Source organism: Lissotriton vulgaris, chromosome 1_2, assembly GCF_964263255.1.
Source record: "Lissotriton vulgaris chromosome 1_2, aLisVul1.2, whole genome shotgun sequence".
NCBI classification, from domain to species: Eukaryota; Metazoa; Chordata; class Amphibia; order Caudata; family Salamandridae; genus Lissotriton; species Lissotriton vulgaris.
Genome location: NC_141686.1, coordinates 313,519,153 through 313,541,068, shown reverse-complemented (window position 1 = coordinate 313,541,068; position 21,916 = coordinate 313,519,153). Strand labels below are relative to the sequence as shown.

Here is a 21,916-nt window from a genome sequence, read left to right as displayed (position 1 = left end):
TTCTCATACAGACACTCAGGCGCTTATACACGCACTCACAGCAAGTATAGAATAGCTTCTGCTCTAGAGACCTTTCTGCCCCGATAGCTTAGTTCCTAAACATCAGATATCAGATATGATAGAAGCACAAGTTGATCTGACATGCCAGACTTCTGTCTCTTTCCGTCAGTGTAAATGTCAAGTCCCCTGCACCCCTCCAGTTACACGTCATGCAGCTGCGCGCGCATCCAAGCTTCAGATTTCTGCTGACATTGCCACATTTTCTGTTAGTGCCACCCCTTTGTGACACCTATCAGTGACGTTTCCAGAACACACCTCTAGTTCACGCCTCTTGATTACGCACATGTACCACGTGTATATTGTTATCTTGTTTTCTCTCAGCTGTTACGCCTCTTGCACTGTTACTTATGGAATGAAATAAGTATATAAGCTATGTACTGTTAATAAAATGCAGCGCTCTATCCCTTCTGACACCCTGTGTGGTGGTCAGAACATGATATCCTGATTCCTTTATGAGGAATAAAACCCTTAGAAACTCTTACACCACGGACTCTGTTTTCCTTCATTCTGATTGAGTTATTATTGATTAAGTACTTACCTGCATAGAAATTAAGAGAGTAAATTAATTATTTACGTCATTTTGGCGCCCGAATAGGGACCCCTCCCCCACCTCACGCGCCGGTTGGCGCGTTGCATACTGTGTCCCCTGCCATCAGTTAGATGGAACACACGTGTACTGGCAGGATTTCCTGCATCTCCCTCTGACCCAAGGAGGTGACGAAGACTGCAATCAGTGCCCAGACGAGGCGGTGAGGAGTGCGGAGGATCCCGACCAGAGCCCAGCCAAAAGAAGCAAGGTCCGAGGTGTGAAGAGGCCCACCAGTTTTCCGAAGTTTTCCGAAGTTTTCCGAAGTTTTCCGAAGTTTTTCCGAAGTTTTCCGAAGTTCCGAGTCGAGTCCAGTCGAGTTTTCCGAGGCCTTCTGTTTTCCGTGCTTCCCGGTGAGTACCATTGCTGGGTCGTATCTAGACGGGTTTGGGTACGCAAGTCCGGTCTGCACTGTTTTTAGGCAGTGTATCTGTACTGTTTAGCAGTATATCTAGTATTCCGAATTTCTGAAATTCTGCACTGTTACAACAGTGTATCTGTACTGTTTAGCAGTACATCTAGTATAGTAGGGTAGTCATCTATGTTTTAAATGTTTTTGTAATTAATGTCGTGGTATGAATGTGATTGTTTTTGTGCATTATTGTGTTTTCTTGTATAAATAGGTACAGTCGAAATTAAGTATCAAGGATCGAGCATTTCAGTATCAAGTAGGCACAATGCCGTTTTTTAACAAGTTAAAGCAGATAGGAACTAGGAAAGGGATATTAGAGGAAGAGATTCCAATCCCCCCTAGGGACACTCCAGGTAATTTTATGTATAATAAGCATGGCATAGACGCCATCCTGTATCTAGAGTTATGGACCGATTATACCAAGCACCTAGAGGAAAGATACCGATGGCCAGTTAACGGAACATGGGATGCCGAGTGCATCATAAAGGTAGAAGAAGTATTACGGAAAAAGAAAGCCAGACAATCTCAGAAAGACGCCATAGAATTTTGGCGTAAGGAATCACATAAACGTGCTGAAAGAGCACTCCGTAGAGAAGACAGACTTAAAGAATCAGAAAGGGCTCAAGAAAACGAATTAGTTACTGAAGGAATTCGAGTAAAATCAGAACAAATAGATCGCATCCGAAATAGCCAAGTGAACAACATGTATCTTTTGGCCGAAGGTACCCCTGACGCCATTTCAGAAATACCGAAAAATTTGCCGTCACCATTGGTTCCAACTAAAGTAATGCACAAGACTACTAAAGACATATTCCTAAATTCCTATCTAGACGATGTAGCACCAGCTTACACCAATCTGCCTGTTCGTGCCCTGCCTACAGACAGGGACGGGGGTGGTATTCCGCCCCCAGGTCACGTTCCGCCGGTACCACAACAGACTTCTCCTGTTCCGCCAGCCCCGCCACTTCCCGTACTCAAAACTGACCTACCGAAACCACGTTTGCCTGATCCACCTAAACGACAAGTTCACGTTCAGATACAGACTCCCCAGGGAGGTAATGTACAAGCGTCCGCTTCAGGAGGTGCGACCGCGGGTCCTCAGACCCCGCCACCAACTCACAGATTCAATCTCAAAGATATGCAGAGTCCTCTCACGTACAGGTCTCCCCACTCCTCTAATTCATCCCGCCTTGACACATTAAAAGAAAACATGTCAGTTTGCAGATATGATCCAGTACCCGGAAAAGACGATTTAATGATATTGGCATCATTACGGTTAAGATCTGCTACTGATAGTTTGTTATGCTATGCAGGAATGAAGGATCGTCTAGACAGAATATATGAGTTCGTTCAGACAGGAAAGGACTCTGACAGTATTAAGGATGCCATGGAGAAGCAGAAAGTTGGCATGCAAGCACTGATACTACGATTTTTCATAAATTGTCTAATAAGAGAACGAGACAGGCCCGGAACAGATCAGAGTGAATTAGACGCATTGAACAAGTGGGGTCAAAATATAGCTGATGGAAAACATGACAGACAAAATTGCATAGAGTGTACAAGGTTGAGAGTACATGGCAAGCAAATACGCCATCTCAGATGTTACAAATGTTACAATATCACCAGAACAGAATTAGAGAAGAACAAGATCAGGAACAGAAACGTATGAAAGACACAAAGATGAAAATGTTAGTAGCTCAGACAGTCCCATCCGACGGACACAGAAAGGGTACGACCCAGACAAGTCACACTGCAGCTCCTGTTAAAGGGACATGCAATTATTGCAAGCAGCCAGGTCACTACGTACACGAATGCCCAGTTCTGAAACATAACATAGCGACAGGTAAAACTAAAGAAAGACCGCATCCGCCTAGACAAGACCATAACCAGCATCAGTCTACACAGAATACACAGCCTATGCATGCTTCCTCGACTCCAGCACAGACCGTAGCAGTATCACAGCCACAGCCCATCGCCGCAACTCAGCAAGTTTCACAGCAGATGTACCAGTATGCCCAGTCTGCTTACCCTGAATATTCCCGATATACATGAAACAGCCTAGAGAGGGAAGGTGGCTTGCCTCTTATTGAGATTCCTGTAGATCAAGAAGGTCCTTATGTACACAGTCAAGTATTGGGAAAAGACAGAAAGTTTTTAATTGACACAGGGGCAAGTCGCACTACAATAAGTCATGATGAAGTTCCAGGGGCACCCCTCTCAGGCTCACAGAATGTTTCCCTGGGTTTTTCAGGACAGCCTATTGTAAATGAAGTATCCGAACCAGTTCCCCTGGCTGTGGGTCCATTATCACGCGTTACAGACCTGTTACTCACGAAATCCTGTCCAGAAAATCTGTTAGGAATTAAAACATTGAAGGCTCTAGGAGCTATAATCTGCTGTTCCCCGGAGGGAGTTAGACTCTTTCTGCGGGATTTCAAGGGCCATTATGTTTTGCGTGAGTTTGACGTCAGATTAAAAAATGTACCAGATTACTTGTGGGCAAAAGGCCCAACTGATGTAGGATGTATGCACATTACACCATACCGTGTTACACTCAAGGCAGGTGTTGTATTACCCAGAATCAGACAATATAAGTTACCACCCGATGCTGTAGTGGCTTTACTGAAAATCATTGAAGAGCTCATTGCCCAAGGAGTGGTCGTCGAAACCGACTCCAATATCTGTAACTCACCCATCATTCCGATTCTTAAACGTACAGATCCCAATGCACCGCCAGTATATCGGCTGGTGATTGATCTTCGAGAATTGAATAAATGCATTATCCCACAGTATCCTGTGGTCCCCGATATCTCATCCTTATTGACTGCTATTGATTCAGAAGCAACGTTCTTTACTGTAATTGATCTCAAGAACGCCTTCTTCAGCGTGCCTATTGATCCAGAGAGCCAATATCTCTTCGGATTCTGTTTAAATGGACGCAGCTTCAAATTTTCGCGCGCACCTCAAGGATTCACAGAAAGACCCAGCATCTATAGTCAAGCACTGAAAAGACAACTAGATTGTATTCAAAGGCCAGTTAACACCGCTTTACTGCAATACGTCGATGATCTGCTGATCACCGCACGAAGTGAGCCCGAATGTGAAAAAGCATCATTGACAGTTCTACACTTTCTGGCCGACAAGGGACACAAGGTGTCTCCTTCGAAGCTACAATTCTGTGTTCAGCAAGTTGTGTACTTGGGTCACTTGCTGTCCAAAGTGGGGAGACAGCTCACTCCCGATCGCATTCAGTTAATTGCAAATATGCCACAACCCCAGACACAAAAGGAAGTGCGGGCCTTCATAGGCCTCACCTCGTACTGCAGACAATGGATTCCCCAGTATGCATTTCTAGCCAAGCCACTCATCCAGTTAACGACACAGGAGGCAGCGATTTCGACTGCCCTCCCTTGGACTCAGGAACACACACAAGCTTTTGAAGACTTAAAGAAAGCCTTATGTCAAGCACCAGTTTTAGCGACACCATGTTACAGCAAACCGTTTACACTTTTTGTTACAGAACGTGATGGTACAGCGTTGTCTGTCCTCACTCAAGATCAAGCAGGTTCACATAAGCCTTGTGCTTATTTTTCTAGTACATTGGATTCAGTAGCCCAAGCACTCCCTGCGTGCTTAAAGTCAGTAGCAGCAACAGCGTTAGCAATCAGACAGAGCGATTCAATTGTTCTAGGTCATCAGTTAACAGTACAAGTTCCACATTCTGTAGAGGTTTTGTTAAACAGAACCCAGACTCAACACTTGACTATAGCACGATTGACAGGTTATGAATTAACACTATTCCAGCCACACATAGAAATCAGACGCTGCAGTATCTTGAACCCAGCAACACTGTTACCTACAGTTATGACAGATCCAGCTCCACATGATTGTATAGAAATCATTAATGCAGTAACTAAGCCTAGACGAGACTTAACAGATGTCCCATTGACAAATCCAGACCTGACACTTTATGTGGATGGTTCATGCATGAGAACAAGTACAGGAGAATTAGTGGCCGCGTATGCCGTGACCACTGAAACTGAAGTTAAAGAAACACACCGTATTGACACACTGTCTGCTCAAGCAGCAGAGCTCATCGCTCTGACCCGAGCTTGTATTCTAGCCAAGAACAGAAATGTTAACATATATACTGATTCCCGTTATGCCTTCGGAGTTGTACACGACTTCGGAGTCCTCTGGCAAGAACGAGGTTTTCTGACTTCCCATGGGGCCAAGATACAACATGGCCCCCTCATTCAAGCACTGTTAGAAGCAATACATTTGCCCTCGGGCATATCAGTCATGAAGTGTAAGGCACATACTAAAGTCACAGATTCAGTTTCCCAGGGTAACGACCTGGCAGACCAGACAGCAAAACATACAGCACTAACTCACATCCAGATTACTGATGTGACAAAGACAATAGTTCCGACAAAGTGTATGACAATTAGAGATCCCGCCCTAGACGTAATTGACATTCAGACACATGCTACTCCAGATGAAATAAAGAAATGGACTGAACTAGGAGGGATTCAGACAGATCAAGGTTGGGTGACGAAGGGAAAATCTATATGGTTTCTCCCTGACTCGATGGTTCAAGTCATGATAAATACAGCACATAGCCCGGCTCATCTAGGAGAGAAAGCGATGTTAGACAGTTTACAGAATCTCTGGTACAATAAACACTTACGAGCAGCAGCAAAACAGAAAGTGCGTACTTGCATGATCTGTTGTCAGTTCAATCCAGGTAAAAGCGTCCCTGTAGAGCAAGGAGGATTTCATCCTCCCGATCACCCTTTTGAAGTCCTCCAGATGGATTATATCCAGATGAACAGTTGTCGAGGTTTTAAATATGTCCTTGTAATTGTTTGTGCTCTGTCCCGCTGGACCGAAGCATACCCAGTCCCAGACTACACTGCTCCGACCACTGCCAGACAGTTGGTTCGTGAATTCTTCCCACGGTACGGTTTGCCCCGTGTCGTGTATTCAGATAACGGACAGCCGTTCTCGTCCGAGTTGATGAAACAGGTTTCCCTTTTGCTAGGATATCAGTGGAGGTTCCACTGTGTCCGACATCCCGAAGCAGCAGGCCTTGTGGAAAGGCATAATCAGACACTAAAAATCCGCCTTGCCAAGATCTGTCAGGAAAAAGGGGTCGACTGGATAGTCGCCCTGCCCGTGGCACTATTCTACATGAGAATGGTCGCCCATTCAAGATCAGGGCTATCCCCGTACGAAGTGGTCTTTGGCAGACCACCGAATATGTGGGGGACGCCCATTCCGAAGAAAATCACTGATGTTGATTGTAATATGTTGACAGATTACCTTGCCTCCTTGATGTCTGCACTCCAATCATGTCGTTCACAGGTTGCCGCAGCCTTCCCTGACAACACCGATGTAAAGGCGCATGAGGTCCGTCCTGGGGACCTGGTACTCGTCCGGAATTTCGACCGGAAAAGTCCGCTGGAGCCCCGTTGGAAGTCTCCGAAGACCGTCCTCCTTACAACCAGGACCGCTGTGAAAATCGAGGGGAGAAAGGGGTGGGTCCATACGAGTCACATCAAACTTTGCAATGAACTAAAAAACGGACTGAAACAGGACTCTGACTCGTCCACCCCCACCAAAGACTGTGTTGAAACGAAAGACTTTACCGTTACCGAACGAGAAAAGACTCCCCAAGAACTATATCGAATGAAACTCAGATCTAGCAAGTCAGACAGTTTAATTGTTTAAGTCCTCCCCTAGGTGAATCGGTTAAATAGTTTCTGACATGTATCCCCTAGATCGAGATAGAGAGAGAGAGAGAGAAGCAAAGAAACGTACATACTGCAAATCACTGCGTAGTCACTGTATAGTGACGTTGTTAATAATGTTTTTTCTAAGTATTCTAATTATTATTGCCAGCATTCTGCTACCTATATATTGGCCTATTTTCAGGCGTGAACAATCTGCTTACAATGTCTCTGCTGAACACACTTTTAGTGAACTTCCTGCACATGAACTCTCTTACAGACTTGCGCTGCGCAACAATACATTCATTAGTATGTTACACCACTCCCATCAGACAAATAATGCTACAGACTGTTGGATATGTGGCCGACTCCCTCCCTACCAGAATTACAAGGGAGCTCTGCCCCTCTTTCCGTACCCGTTCACTCACAATGGCTCCTGTGGGGCATGGTTTAAAATAATTAATTCCTTAGATCCTGATATTGCTGTTTTCGATGGGGGCTGGGTTTGGGGAAACTTGAACTTAGTCCTGCTCAACGTCTGTTACCCTGATAAAGAGGGACTTCCCACTCGAATAGGAACTGATCTAGAAAATGAAGTATATGGATTAGGTAATTACACAATTAGCCTTATGATCCTTACTGTTGAATCCGAAGCTGCTCCAGTTCTGCCCCATATGTTGGTATTACCAGTCACAGGCGAACTATGTGTTAGCAAGAAAGGTTCAGTACACGTAGGTCATAGTAAATGCACTACTGTGGTCGAGTTCAGTGACCATGGTAAATCGTCCTTTAAAGCTACCAGTCATTCCTACTTTGTTTGTGGTCATACCGCATACATTCGTCTACCTCCAGATTGGGATGGTACCTGTTACATTGCATTCCTTCTGCCACCTGTTTTTCTAGCTCCCCCTGATTACCATAGAAATACGAATCTAGCACCGAATAGACCCAAAAGAGATATTCCCCTTGTCGACTACACAGAAACGGCATGGGAACAGTACACTGATTTTAATAAAGGATTCTTTTTCTTCCTAGGACCTGTCCAAAACAGTAAATTGATACGCAGATTAACCAGAACACTTGAAGCAGTAGTACATGAAACTGCCTCCGCCTTAGGTAACTTAACAGAGGAGCAATCTGCTATGCGGGTTGTTGTCCTTCAAAATCGTCTTGTAATTGACGTCATCTTGGCAGATAGAGGTGGAGCCTGTAAGGTCATCGGGTCAAGTTGCTGTGTTTTCATCCCACAAAATGCACCATCTGTCTATCAAGCTATTACCCGTCTGCATAAAATTGCAAATCAGATACATCAGAATCCAGGCACCTGGACTTGGTCCGGTTGGTTCTGGACTACGTTAACAGCTTGGGGATGGAAGATCTTATCATTCCTAGGCATTGGCCTTGTTATAGTATTCAGCTGCTGCCTGTGCCTACAGTGTGGGCCAGCGATTTGTGGACTGTGTGCCACATCTTGCATTGAGCATTCCAGTTGTCTCTCAAATAGCCAAAGAAAGAAAGATGAACATATAATGTTACAAGAACAAACCGATCGATTTATGAGGATCGATATATCATGAAGGGTCCGTAGGGAACAAGGAGGGAATGAGGTAATATAAATTTTATGGTCAAGTTGTGTTCCCTAGCGAGTACCCCACCGACTCCATGTACGAGTTAAAGTGCATGTAACTTCCCTCCTGTACCAGCTATGAAGACGCAAATACATTTGCGTCCAACGTTAACTTGTCCTCTTTCAGACCCACCATGAATGGGTTGAATGGTCCGTTCCTAAGTATGCTATGCCAACGTCTTTTTGTAGTGTACTCCTACGTTTTCTCAGCCCTGGCTGAAGTAGGCCCTGAATCTCTGCCACCGAACCTCTTTTCTGGCTTCTGACTCCGAGAAATCTCTGCCCAGGCAGCCCCCGTATCCGTGAACTCTGACTTACTTCTAGCGCGGCCCTCCGTGCTCAGCTCAGCCTGCTGCCTGCCAAGATTGACTATAACCTTCGAGTTATCTGTTTCCCTCCCCGAAAATACATTCCTTCCTGCCAGCTTCAGTAAACATCCTTCCTTAGCTACAGGGCTAAAGGGCCGACCTGTCTCTATGCAAGTAATTCATAGCTTCTGTTGCCATGCTTCCATGGAAGGCCCCATGCCCCACGCTTCTCATACAGACACTCAGGCGCTTATACACGCACTCACAGCAAGTATAGAATAGCTTCTGCTCTAGAGACCTTTCTGCCCCGATAGCTTAGTTCCTAAACATCAGATATCAGATATGATAGAAGCACAAGTTGATCTGACATGCCAGACTTCTGTCTCTTTCCGTCAGTGTAAATGTCAAGTCCCCTGCACCCCTCCAGTTACACGTCATGCAGCTGCGCGCGCATCCAAGCTTCAGATTTCTGCTGACATTGCCACATTTTCTGTTAGTGCCACCCCTTTGTGACACCTATCAGTGACGTTTCCAGAACACACCTCTAGTTCACGCCTCTTGATTACGCACATGTACCACGTGTATATTGTTATCTTGTTTTCTCTCAGCTGTTACGCCTCTTGCACTGTTACTTATGGAATGAAATAAGTATATAAGCTATGTACTGTTAATAAAATGCAGCGCTCTATCCCTTCTGACACCCTGTGTGGTGGTCAGAACATGATATCCTGATTCCTTTATGAGGAATAAAACCCTTAGAAACTCTTACACCACGGACTCTGTTTTCCTTCATTCTGATTGAGTTATTATTGATTAAGTACTTACCTGCATAGAAATTAAGAGAGTAAATTAATTATTTACGTCAGGCGGGTAATCTGAGATCGGTTAGGAGGCACTGTAGCTTAGTTGTTGTCAAACAGAATGCTGTGGTGGTCTGACCAGTGGATTGGGAGATTGTTGTTTATGCTTATTAATTCACTTTCGACTACGATCGCATATACGGTAAATCCTTTGTTGTGGGTTTGCCTTTTGCAGTGTTGGATAAGATCTTTGCTGAGTTCATTTAGTGGCTCTATTAATGTGTCCTTCTCGCTATTCCAGTGGAGGATGAAGTCACCTAGGATTATGTTGTCAGAGTTAGACAGAGAGCAATGTGTTAGTAGGTCAGATAGTTGTTAGTTTTTGACACTGCCTCAGATTTTCACCTCCTTGTAGATCTGGGGCAGAGTCAAAAGCAAAAGGCGTTGTGGTGGAACTCCCACAGCAACACCCATTGCACGTCCCTTTCGCTTTGCGTTTCCCTCCTCCTTCAAGCCGCGAAGCGGCACCCGCGGAGCGGGTGCGGCGAGAGGCAGCGGCAACACAGGTGAGCCCGAGTAGAGAGTCAGACCCAAGGCACAGGGTCCAGCAACAACCTCCACAGCGTCCAAGAGTGTCCCGCTGGAATGAGGGAACACGCGCCCTTTCTCCTGGTCAGGCGGGGGCGTGTCTGAATGTGGGCGCGTCCGCCTGTGCAGCTGGGGAAGCAGGGACTCCTGGTCTTCCGAGTCCCTGCTGAGCGCCGATCAGCTGGTCCTTCCAGGCGCCTCCCCGCACTTTCACCTCGCTTTGCGTTTCCCTCCTCCTTCAAGCCGCGAAGCGGCACCCGCGGAGCGGGTGCGGCGAGAGGCAGCGGCAACACAGGTGAGCCCGAGTAGAGAGTCAGACCCAAGGCACAGGGTCCAGCAACAACCTCCACAGCGTCCAAGAGCGTCCCTTTCACACTAAGTGATGCGTGTACATGGGTGTTGGACAGGCCTCGTGGAAGGCCCGCTCCCTCCCCGCATGATAAGGCCAGGACACCGTCTCTCCCTGTATCTCCAGAAAGAAGCATCCCGACAACCCACCGAGGCAACCCGCGACCCGTCCCCAACAGGACTCCAGATCCCGCATGCCCCCGTATCGGCTGGCCCGGGCCTCCGTCAGCACCATTGCCATGGCCCAGCCGCCATCTTTGGACACTGCATCACGAGGCCGCGTGGCCTCGGCTGGACCCCAACCCTGGGCCTGGCCAGGCCCCGACATCGAGGCACCACCATCCACCCAGGAGGTGAAGAGACCACTTGGCAGGTCAATGGGAGAAGGAGTGTCAATGGCTCTCCTCCGCCAGGTGTCGATCACCCCCGGCCTCCCCGGGCACTGGCTCCACCCCCCTGCTGGGTGTCTGGACTCCCTCATCCCGGACCTCCTGGCCCCCGAGTGCGAGGGTCCGGACATCAAAGGAGGCCAGACCTATAACTGGGGCAGCTCCAGAGCAGGAAGGCAGTTGTATCCTGGAGTCGAGAGACACCGAGAAGAACTCATCCTTGACGGACTGCTGGCGCTGCCGCAGCCCTGCCTTGTGAACCCATCTCTGAAGCCTGCTGGCGCTGCCGCGGCCCTCTGCAACGTGCACCTTCGTCTTGGCCTGCTGGCGCTGCCGCGGCCCATCCTTGTGAACCATCGCCTTGGCCTGCTGGCTCTGCCGCGGCCCCTCTGCAACTTGAACCATCATCCTAGCCTGCTGGCGCTGCCGCGGCCCTCCTCGTTGTAAAGCATTCATCCTGGCCTGCTGGCGGTGCCGCGGCCCTCCTTGCCGAGAACTATCATCCTAGCCTGCTGGCGCTGCCGCGGCCCTCCTTGCCGAGAACTATCATCCTAGCCTGCTGGCGCTGCCGCGGCCCGACCTTGCAGACCCTTAAGCTCGAGGATTGTGAGCTCCTTCTTGCCGCCCCTGTACCAGACCGGTACCAAGACTGTCCCGCTACCCCTTTCCCTACAGAGACTAGAATTGGGAGGATCCTCGTGTCCTACCCCCACTGTATCGTTGATAACCTTGCCTCAAGAACCTTATATAAAGTGTGTAGATCTCATCCTTGTGTGGTGTCCATCTGTGGGGGGGAAGTTACTTGTCTGTACGATCGCCGGAGACGGCCCTCACCGGAGGCCTCTCCCCCTGTACTCGGCCGACCCTCCGGGTCCCTGTCTAACAATGGGCCTTATTTACAAGGGGGTGAAAAGCCACAAAAAGTGGCTTCCCCTCGCTTTGGTGGTGATATGCCCTTCTCCATATCTGCAGAGTGTCACTAAAAGTGACGTTCTGGTGGCGATATCTCCTTGTAAGTATGTCCCTTCATGTCTGCAAGAAGGTTCGGCGGTCTGGCCTTCTGCCCTAAGGAATGGCCACGGCTGGTGATTACCTAAATTGGGAGGATGCACTGATGCAGCCTAACCTTCTCCAGACCTCTTTGTGATGGAAGTTGTCTTTGAAATGTCCTGAGTTCTCTTGCATCCTGTTATCTCTCTGCTACTGTCTGTTTTCATCCTTTCCATATGCCCCTTTCCTACTGGGCTTCATTTTCACACTTTCTTTCACTATCATTCAAACAGTTTCGTGTCTTGTTCCTCTCTGCCCTGTGCTTTCCGGCATTTTAGTATATTTGCTGATTTGTTATTGTTATTGTTATCTGGATTTTGTATAGCGCCGAATCACCGTCAGGTCTATAGGCGCTTCTGACAGATACAGCAACAGGGAGAAGATAAGTGAGCAGGGATTCGGATTATCGGCCTAGCTCACAGAGATCCAAAGGCATCTCTGAATAGAAGTGTCTTCAAAGATTTCCTAAAAAGAAGGAAGTTAGTTTCTTTACGAAGGGCCTCAGGTAGCTTATTCCACATTTGCGGGGCTTGGATTGAAAAGGATCTCCCGCCTTTGGTTGCCATTTTAAAACGCGGACATGACAGCAATTGGGAGTTGGACGATCTTAAGGCTCGCTTGGGATTGTAGACTTCAAGCCTTTCTTTTATATAGGCAGGTGCCTGCCCATAAATTGCCTTATGGGCAATGCACAGGCTTTTAAATTCCACCCTTTGCTTTATGGGGAGCCAGTGTAGCCTGTGCAATAATGGGGAAGCATGGGTCTGTCTAGGTAGTCTAAAAATTAACCGTGCTGCGTCATTTAAGGTGACCTGCAGGCGGTTAATCAGATTTTTTGGCAGACCTAGATATAATGCATTCCCATAGTCGATCCTGGAGACTATTGTTGCCGAGACAATGGTTCGGAGCATGTTTATGGAAAGTAAGGGAACTAACTTTCGCAACTGCCTAATCAAGTTGGTGCAAGTTCCAACGACGGAGGATACTTGGCTGGTCATTGAGAGCTCCTGGTCGATCTTAATACCAAGGCTCTTTACGCTGGAACATGGCTTTGGAGTCGGTCCAAGCTCTTGGGGCCAGAACAAATCATTCCAAGGTGAGGTGGCAGTTGAAACTACTAGGACCTCTGTTTTATCTGGATTAATTTTTAGCAGATTCGTCGTCATCCAGCTCACCGTGAACCTTAGTTTCTTCTGGGCCATGGACTGAGCCGATGTTGATTTGGTGGCGACATCCTATTAACTTGAGGCTTGGTTCCTTTTAGTTCCTTGTGTGTCTCTGAGTTGTCGCTCCAGTTTCCATTTGTCAAAAGGGCATATGTTGTCCCAGTGCATTTTGGGCAATTCTGTGCAGGTGTTTTACTATTGCAGTTGCAGTATTGAGTTTGGGTCTCTATTTAATTAATTCCACGTTCAGCATTTTAGTCTTGCTCTTTTTACACCCTGTTTCAGTGCTTCTTTAACGGGTGTTTCCCTTCTTTAATCTCCTGCTTTCTCTTCCCATTCCAACATGGCGCTTTCTTTGTTCCACTTTCTTATCCACATACATTGTCCCCTGAGTAGGTCTCCATTAAGATCACATAAGGGAGAGGTTTCCATTATTAGGGCTCGGCCTACGTCACCACTTCATCAGAAGTGGGGCGGAGCTCCGAGCCGTTTTGTTATGGGGCTCAGAATAGTGTAGCAAAAATTCCTCAGTGCGCGAGATTTTTCGGTAGTTTTTTTTGCCATCTGCATGGTAATTGGTCCTTGCGGTGCTGTGATTGTAGTAGCCTTCACGCAATAGGCCATATGGATTTCAGGTTCGGCACTTCCTGCATATTCTGTGCGGTTATGCGCAGGGGAGTGTAATACATTTTCAATTACGAGCTGTCAGGGTGCCGCGGTAATAGAATCCAGATGGTCGGGGCGCGTTCACCAGTCTGCAGTGAGTTTGGTGGGCGCGCGTTCGTCTGCATCCTTTCATGTGTAAGTGTTGGCCTTTGAAGAGCTGGCTTATGAGTGGAACATTCTTGTTTGTACTGGAGCCTTGAGTAACGTTACAGACCATTAGTGTATCGGCCTAGATTTGCAAGATAAATTGTCCAGATGTTTCCTAATGTCTTGTCCTTTCTTTTCGACATAATAAAAATCTCTCCGCACATTTCACCCCCAGCACCCGTCCCTTGCTTAGTTAAACCACAGTATATCGTTTGTATGCTGCATGTCACTCCCGTCTCTCAAGATGTGGCGTGGTGCAGCTTTGCTTCTGCAAGATTAAAACAACTCCCACAGGCAATGACTCGTAATGTTTTTTCCGAAATGAACTTAACAAAATATATCTCGGACACTAGATTTAAAACACGGCTTCATGCAAGTATTTATTTATTTGATCGTTTTTTATAGCGCAAACTTGACGGGTATCAGAGCGCTTTATAAATTTGCAGAGAGCAGCACAGTGATAACAATAAAGACATTTATGAAGAAGAAAAATACAGGACATAGTAGCACCCAGAGAAGAGAGGGTACAATTTACAATGTTCACGAGCAGAGGGGATAACTCAATAAGATCCAAAAAACGTGTGTCTGAAAAACGTGTGTCTGGTCAAAGAAAGCAAGCTAGACGTAGATGAGACTTTTAACTGCCGAAAGGTTTATTTTTTGTTGGGACTGTAGTTCCAGCAAGAGACTTACACTGACAGTCAAAATGTTATTGTTTATATATTAGCAATAAATAGTTTATTTTGGTGTAGCGCCTCGTTCCACACACATGCTGCTTCTAACCACAGTTATTGTATTTATTATCCAGTGTTATGGCACTCACTTTGCCAACCCTCAAAAGCCCGGAAGATTTACACTGCAGAGTGTGAGTGAGTGCGTGCAGAGTGCATGCAGAGTGCGTGCAGAGTGCGTGCAGAGTGAGTGCAGAGTGCTGTTGAGAGCAGAGTGCAGAGTGCTGTTGAGGGCAGAGTGCTGTGTGCTGTTGAGTGCAGAGTGCTGTGTGCTGTTGAGTGCAGAGTGCTGTGTGCTGTTGAGTGCAGAGTGATGTGTGCTGTTTAGTGCAGAGTGCTGTGTGCTGTTGAGTGCAGAGTGCTGTTGAGTGCAGAGTGCTGTGTGCTGTTGAGTTCAGAGTGCTGTGTGCTGTTGAGTGCAGATTGCTGTGTGCTGTTGAGTGCAGAGTGCTGTGTGCTGTTGAGTGCAGAGTGCTGTGTGCTGTTGAGTGCAGAGTGCTGCGTGCTGTTGAGTGCAGATTGCTGTGTGCTGTTGAGTGCAGAGTGCGGTGTGCTGTTGAGTGCAGAGTGCTGTGTGCTGTTGAGTGCAGAGTGCTGTGTGCTGTTGAGTGCAGAGTGCTGTGTGCTGTTGAGTGCAGAGTGCTGTGTGATGTTGAGTGCAGAGTGCTGTGTGCTGTTGAGTGCAGAGTGATGTTGAGTGCAGAGTGCTGTTGAGGGCAGAGTGCTGTTGAGGGCAGAGTGCTGTTGAGGGCAGAGTGCTGTTGAGTGCAGAGTGATGTGTGCTGTTGAGTGCTGTGTGCTGTTGAGGGCAGAGTGCTGTTGAGGGCTGAGTGCTGTTGGGGGCAGAGTGCTGTTGAGGGCAGAGTGCTGTTGAGGGCAGAGTGCTGTTGAGGGCAGAGTGCAGAGTGCTGTTGAGGGCAGAGTGCAGAGTGCTGTTGAGGGCAGATTGATGTGTGCTGTTGAGTGCAGAGTGCTGTGTGCTGCTGAGTGCAGAGTGCTGTGTGCTGTTGAGGGCAGAATGCTGTGTGCTGTTGAGGGCAGAGTGCTGTTGAGGGCAGAGTGCAGAGTGCTGTTGAGGGCAGAGTGCTGTTGAGGGCAGAGTGCATAGTGCTGTTGAGGGCAGAGTGCTGTTGAGTGCCAAGTGCTGTTAAGTGCAGAGTACTGTTGAGTGCAGAGTGCTGTGTGCCGTTGAGTGCAGAGTGCTGTGTGCTGTTGAGGGCAGAGTGCTGTGTGCTGTTGAGGGCAGAGTGTTGTGTGCTGTTGAGGGCAGAGTGCTGTTGAGGGCAGAGTGCAGAGTGCTGTCGAGTGCAGGTGCACAGTGAGTGAGTGCAGAGTGAGTGCAGAGTGAGTGCAGGTGCACAGTGAGTGAGTGCAGAGTGAGTGCAGGTGCAGAGTGCAGAGAGAGTGAGTGCAGAGTACAGAGTGAGTGCAGAGAGAGTGAGTGCAGAGTACAGAGTGAGTGCAGAGAGAGTGAGTGCAGGGTACAGAGTGGGTGCAGAGTGAGTGCAGAGAGAGTGAGTGGAGAGTGCAGAGTGAGTGCAGACTGAGTGAAGAGTGAGTGCAGACTGAGTGCAGAGAGAGTGAGTGGAGAGTACAGAGTGATTGCAGAGTGAGTGCAGGTGCAGAGTGAGTGCAGAGAGAGTGAGTGCAGGTGCAGAGTGAGTGCAGAGTGAGTGCAAAGTGAGTGTGAGTGTAGAGTGAGTGCAGAGTGAGTGCAGGTGCAGAGTGAGTGCAGAGTGAGTGCGAGTGCAGAGTGACTGCAGAGTGAGTGCGAGTGCAGAGTGACTGCAGAGTGAGTGCGAGTGCAGAGTGACTGCAGAGTGAGTGCGAGTGCAGAGTGACTGCAGAGTGAGTGTGACTGCAGAGTGACCGCAGAGTGAGTGTGACTGCAGAGTGACTGCAGAGTTAGTGTGACTGCAGAGTGACTGCAGAGTGAGTGTGACTGCAGAGTGAGTGTGACTGCAAAGTGACTGCAGAGTGAGTGTGACTGCAGAGTGACTGCAGAGTGACAGTGACTGCAGAGTGACTGCAGAGTGAGTGTGACTGCAGAGTGAGTGTGACTGGAGAGTGACTGCAGAGTGAGTGTGACTGCAGAGTGACTGCAGAGTGAGTGTGACTGCAGAGTGACTGCAGAGTGATTGCAGAGTGACAGTGACTGCAGAGTGACTGCAGAGTGAGTGTGACTGCAGAGTGAACAGTGTATGAGTGTGCAGGGTGAACAGTGTGTGAGTGTGCAGGGTGAACAGTGTGTGAGTGTGCAGGGTGAACAGTGTGTGAGTGTGCAGGGTGAACAGTGTGTGAGTGTGCAGGGTGAACAGTGTGTAAGTGTGCAGGGTGAGCAGTGTGTGAGTGTGCAGGATACGAACACTCGAACTAAGTCCACCACACAAACATACATAAGACCACACACACACCACACACACCACACACACACACCACACACAAACAGCACACACACACACGACACACACACACCACACACACACACACACACCACACACTCACCACCACACACTCACCACCACACACTCACCACCACACACTCACCACCACACACACAACCACACACACAACCACACACCACCAGACATCAGTGCACGCTTTCACCAGACACAAACACCACCAGCCATCAGTGCATGCTTTCACCGGGCACAAACACCACCAGGCGTCAGTGCAGGCTTCCACCGGCCACACAACACCAAACGTCAGTGCACGCTTTCACCAATCACACACACCACCAGCCATCAGTACACACTTTCACCAGGCACACAAACACCAGCCGTCAGTGCACGCTTTTACCAGGCGCACTCACCACCAGCCGTCAGTGCACGCTTTTACCAGGCACACACACCACCAGCCATCAGTGCACGCTTCCACCAGGCACACACACCTCCAGCCAGCAGTGCACACTTCCACCAAGCACACACACCACCAGCCATCAGTGAACAATTTCTAGGGGCACACACACCAACAGCCATCAGTGCACACATCAATTGTTAACGCATCCACAATAAACTATTGTAGCAATCGCAGTATGGTGCACTTCACTTTTAAACATATTCATCTAAAGGGCAGCATGCCACCATTGATACAATTCCAATCCAACCCACATATTTCTACTACACACCACATGCATACACTCCATAACACATGGATAAAAGACATTGCCATTTACAATGCCATTACCTCTAACTCAAATAAATCCGAGAGCTATTGCATTTCTAATGCTTGTTTTAGTACTTATGGTCACCAGTTGCAACCCCTGGAATGTGTCTCTTCCCTTTTTCCTACTCAGCATCACTTCCAGAATCCCTGGTACAATACTGGAATTCAGGGGGGTTATGCCGGATACCGGTCCCGGCAGATATTTCTGACTGGATCTCAGATCCAGCCGATCCAAGGAAACATGCACAATTTGTCCTCTTGTTATTTTCGGACACCAGGACAGATTTCAGCAGAGCCCGCACACTGTCTGTCAACGTGCAGGCAGCGAGGGGGCTTTTTAACCCCTTCCATGCTGATGACGGCCGGGAGCCGTCATGGCACACAGTGCTCGTGTGCTGATGACGGCTCCCGGCCGTCATGACCGCACCATCGATCGGAATGTGCCGCACAGGCGCAGAATCACGGCCGCGCCCAAGGGGTTAATTTACACTTCCAGCTCGGGTCAAAACAAAGGCCTGATTCAAAGGGCTATCAGCCTTCTCTTTGCTTGAGTGCAATGAGTGTAATGCTGGATGGGGCTATCTGAAGCCTAACCCCTAGACGAAAAAGCATTAGAGAAAAAAAAAGTTACACAACATGTTATCACTTCACAAGTGCTTAAGAGAATCTATAATTTGAGGCAGGTTTATAACTTTGTTTAAGCTCCCTATGGCGAAGATGTACTTGCACTTAAAAACTGCAAGATGTATCTGTCTGTATGAGTAATTACACAAACATTCATTTAAATTGCACCTACTAATTTTAATTTTTTTATACTTCTACTCACCCCAGTTTATGTTGTCGGAGTGATTTACATCACACATAGAGGCACAATAAATCATCCATGTGTGTAAATCAATGTACAGGAAATGTTACATGAAACAATGAGGGTTATAATGTATAAGGTGTAGGAATCCCATATCAGCCATACTTGTAGACACTACATGCTAAGAGTGAACGGTCAGGAAAAACACAACGTCAGGATATAAGATGTAACTCAGTTATTGTAGTTGTCTGTACTAACAAGACTTTATTACTTCTCAGAGGAACCATTGTTTACAATCTTAGAATAATAGCAGATTGAGAAAGAACAATAAAGATCTAAACCCATGACTTACAGTTTGCATGCAGCTCCGTGACGCTGATAAATAGATCACTGCGCTATATTAAAAGTATTGCAACGTATGAACTGAAAGTAACAAAATGATCTCAGTGTCAAAGGCAGTAGCCAACTTGTCTATCTAAATAAAAAGCAAATCTGTGGTCTGCATGTTACACAACGCGCTCTGCAGCGGGCACATGAACCCTCTAAGCTACTTTATGACAAAACGCAGAACTCTCCCAGCACTGTGTTAACCCCTGGAGTTATCTCACCACTATTACAAATCCTTCAAAATTGCTGGGCACACAAAGATCTCTGTAGCAGGTGTCTTAACTCTGTAAGATATGTTAAAATGCAGCCTCTTTGTGACCAATGAAGTCATGTAGAACAGATTTACTATCACATATGTGCTTGTTGCCAACTTATTTGCAGCAGGTTTAAAAAACAAAAACAAATGTGTTAGTTGACAGTCAGACTCTGGTTTTAAATTCTGCCCCTCGTGACTCCACCCCTTTCCTCTGCCACACCTTGACCCCCAATTTATGGGTTCACAGAGTACATTTCTTACAATTCCAGCCTTGCTGCTAGCTGCATTGCCCCTGCTAGGGTTACCTCTGACTCAAAAGTGAACTAGTGCATTCCTTCCACTCTCTAAAATATCTATCAAAAATGTGTTGTAATGACATTTGTTTTTCCTGGTGTCCGCTCTCCTTAGACCCTCAGGGTATCACCAAACTATTTCCCAGATGGCGTTGCGAGAACTGGATAAAGGCGCGTGCCCGCTCGGATTCATCTCACAAACTTTATGTGGCTTTAGCAAGTCAGCGCTTGTGTTCTACTTTTTAGAAGGCGTTTGGGTCTTTTCCCTTCACCACTGTCCTGTGCTGGTCATGCAGGGAGATGTGTGGTTTTTATGAGGGACAGCTGATCATATCTGCTTTAGTGTCATCTTTCTGAGGCTAAACTGGCATTCTGCACTCCCAGGCGAGCAGGGAAAATGCTGAAATCCAGGGTGAGCCTTTCACAACGGGTGCCCCCTGGGTGTGGCGGATTCCCCCTGGGTGTGGCGATTCACCCGAGTTGTGTGAGGCATTACTTACCCCCAGGGCCTTGGGGTGCCCATACGTCGGCCACTTACGCTTCTCTGGAGACTGGTTCCGCTTCATGGCACCATAGTTACCGGAAGGCGCGTATTGAGTGACTACGTAGCCGCCGTTGACCGCAGGTGCCGACATATTGTGGGGTCCCTGGAAGTAAGAAAGGGACATCCTGTGAGATGGGCACAGAGGGTGAGGACAGCCACCTTTAACCCAGCACTATCGGAAACTGAAGAAAGCACGAAACATCGGTGGAATATATTTAATGGCACACAGGGTAATCATTCAAGCGCCTAGATGCTATCTCGGCTCGTAACACACTCACATTTGCTTAAGCAACTGGTGACAAGGCTTGATCTGAACACAACCACTTCAAAGGCAAATGACGTGGCTGGCGAAATCTCTAGACCATAACCATAAAAGAACAAAAAAAATTATAAAACAGCTTAATTAAAAAAATAGCTATACAAATTTGCAGGGCTTTCTTTAGCAAAAATAATGTATCCCAGAAAAGTCTCAGGTGAAAAAGCCATTTGTAGGCCAAGCATTGAGACACTTAAGAACACGTCACTGCTATTCAATTGAAGGGGAAAGGGGAGGGGGATGAGGAGGAGAGGTTTACAGGGTTGTGCCTCAACCCTACTAAGAGTAGCGCCAATGGATAAACAAGCATTGTCAAAGCCAATAGGTCTTGAATCTGTGCTTACTGGGTTAATCTTGCCTTTGTGACTTACTGGGTTAGCCAATGGATTTCATCCACGCTGCAGCATGAATAAAGTAAAAAAAATGATATGGATGCTTTTTTCTGTTTAGTTACGCCCCTGTGATGCAGCCATCCCCCGCTGCACACATCTCAACCCGTATTGTCTTCTCCCTCTTGTGTGTTTTCTGCACGGCCCATTGTAGTTTTCCCTTTGTTAGCCTAACTGTGCATGTTGTAGGCCTTTATTTTCATTTTCAGATGTTACTATATCAACACGCTTGCTTTTGTGACACATGGTACTTTCACACGGAACCTGCATATGTTTTCACATTCTGTTCGGTTCCTGGAATTGAGTCTGGGCACCAATGACAAGGTCAAACAACAATGTCCCTTGTTATTCTCTCTGGGCAGACACTAGCACCTAGGCATAACACAAGAATACAGCTGTTGTTCATGTTCAAACTTGTCCTATCACATAGATGAGCACTTGAGCAACAAACCGACATATGGAACGAGAGTTCTGAGACAACACTGCATCTTAGAGCACATTAGTTTAAATAAATATTTTAAACGTCTACTCAGGGCTCGACAAATCTGAAAAAATGTACTCGTCCTGCAGGTCTAGTAACTTGGAAAATCCCCTCGACCCAACTGCAACCTACTTGACCTCTGTCTCTGAAATGGGAGCAAAAGTGACAAGTTAATAAGATTTAAAGGCATCTTTATTGCTTAGTCCCTTTGTGAGCAATAAAAATGCCTTTAAATCTTGTTATATTGTCACTTTCGCTCCGTTTTCAAAGACAGAGTACAAAAGTTAGTTTTTTTCCTACTCGCCAGAAAGGGCGAGTAGGAACTAAAAATAGCTCGACCTCATCCATTCTCCCTCGCAAATGCGAGCGGGCGAGTGGATTTGTCGAGCCCTGCTACTGTATATCTCTTGTATATCTTATTCTGGACAAGTACGAGTGACGCGCCGACCCCTCCTGGGCCGATTTCAGTCAAGTGGACCCAATCCCCAGCCAATAAAGAGTTGGTGCCCTGAAGCCCAACCAGGGCAACCACTTCACCATTGTTAGGGGCCGTGGGGGGAGCCCCAATGTACCCAGAAAGCTTCCCGCCTGCAGCATGAGCCGGCATTGTTCCCGCCTCAGGGAGCAGCTAAAAATGCTGCTCCCTATGGGTAGGAGCAATTTTTACATC

General features: G+C 47.4%; 1 protein-coding gene across 4 annotated transcripts in view; it reads right to left on the bottom strand.

Annotated features, from left to right (window-relative positions):
* The window catches only part of LOC147736595 (membrane-spanning 4-domains subfamily A member 4A-like), a 225,483-nt gene that overhangs the window by 93,291 nt on the left and 110,276 nt on the right, over nucleotides 1-21,916 (bottom strand). For all 4 annotated transcript variants that reach the window (XM_086953781.1, XM_086953780.1, XM_086953782.1 and 1 more), the window contains exon 2: nucleotides 20,017-20,163. In XM_086953781.1, the coding sequence (XP_086809907.1) occupies nucleotides 20,017-20,151 (135 nt within the window). In that variant the 5' untranslated portion in view covers nucleotides 20,152-20,163. The remainder of the gene's footprint in view (nucleotides 1-20,016; nucleotides 20,164-21,916) is intronic.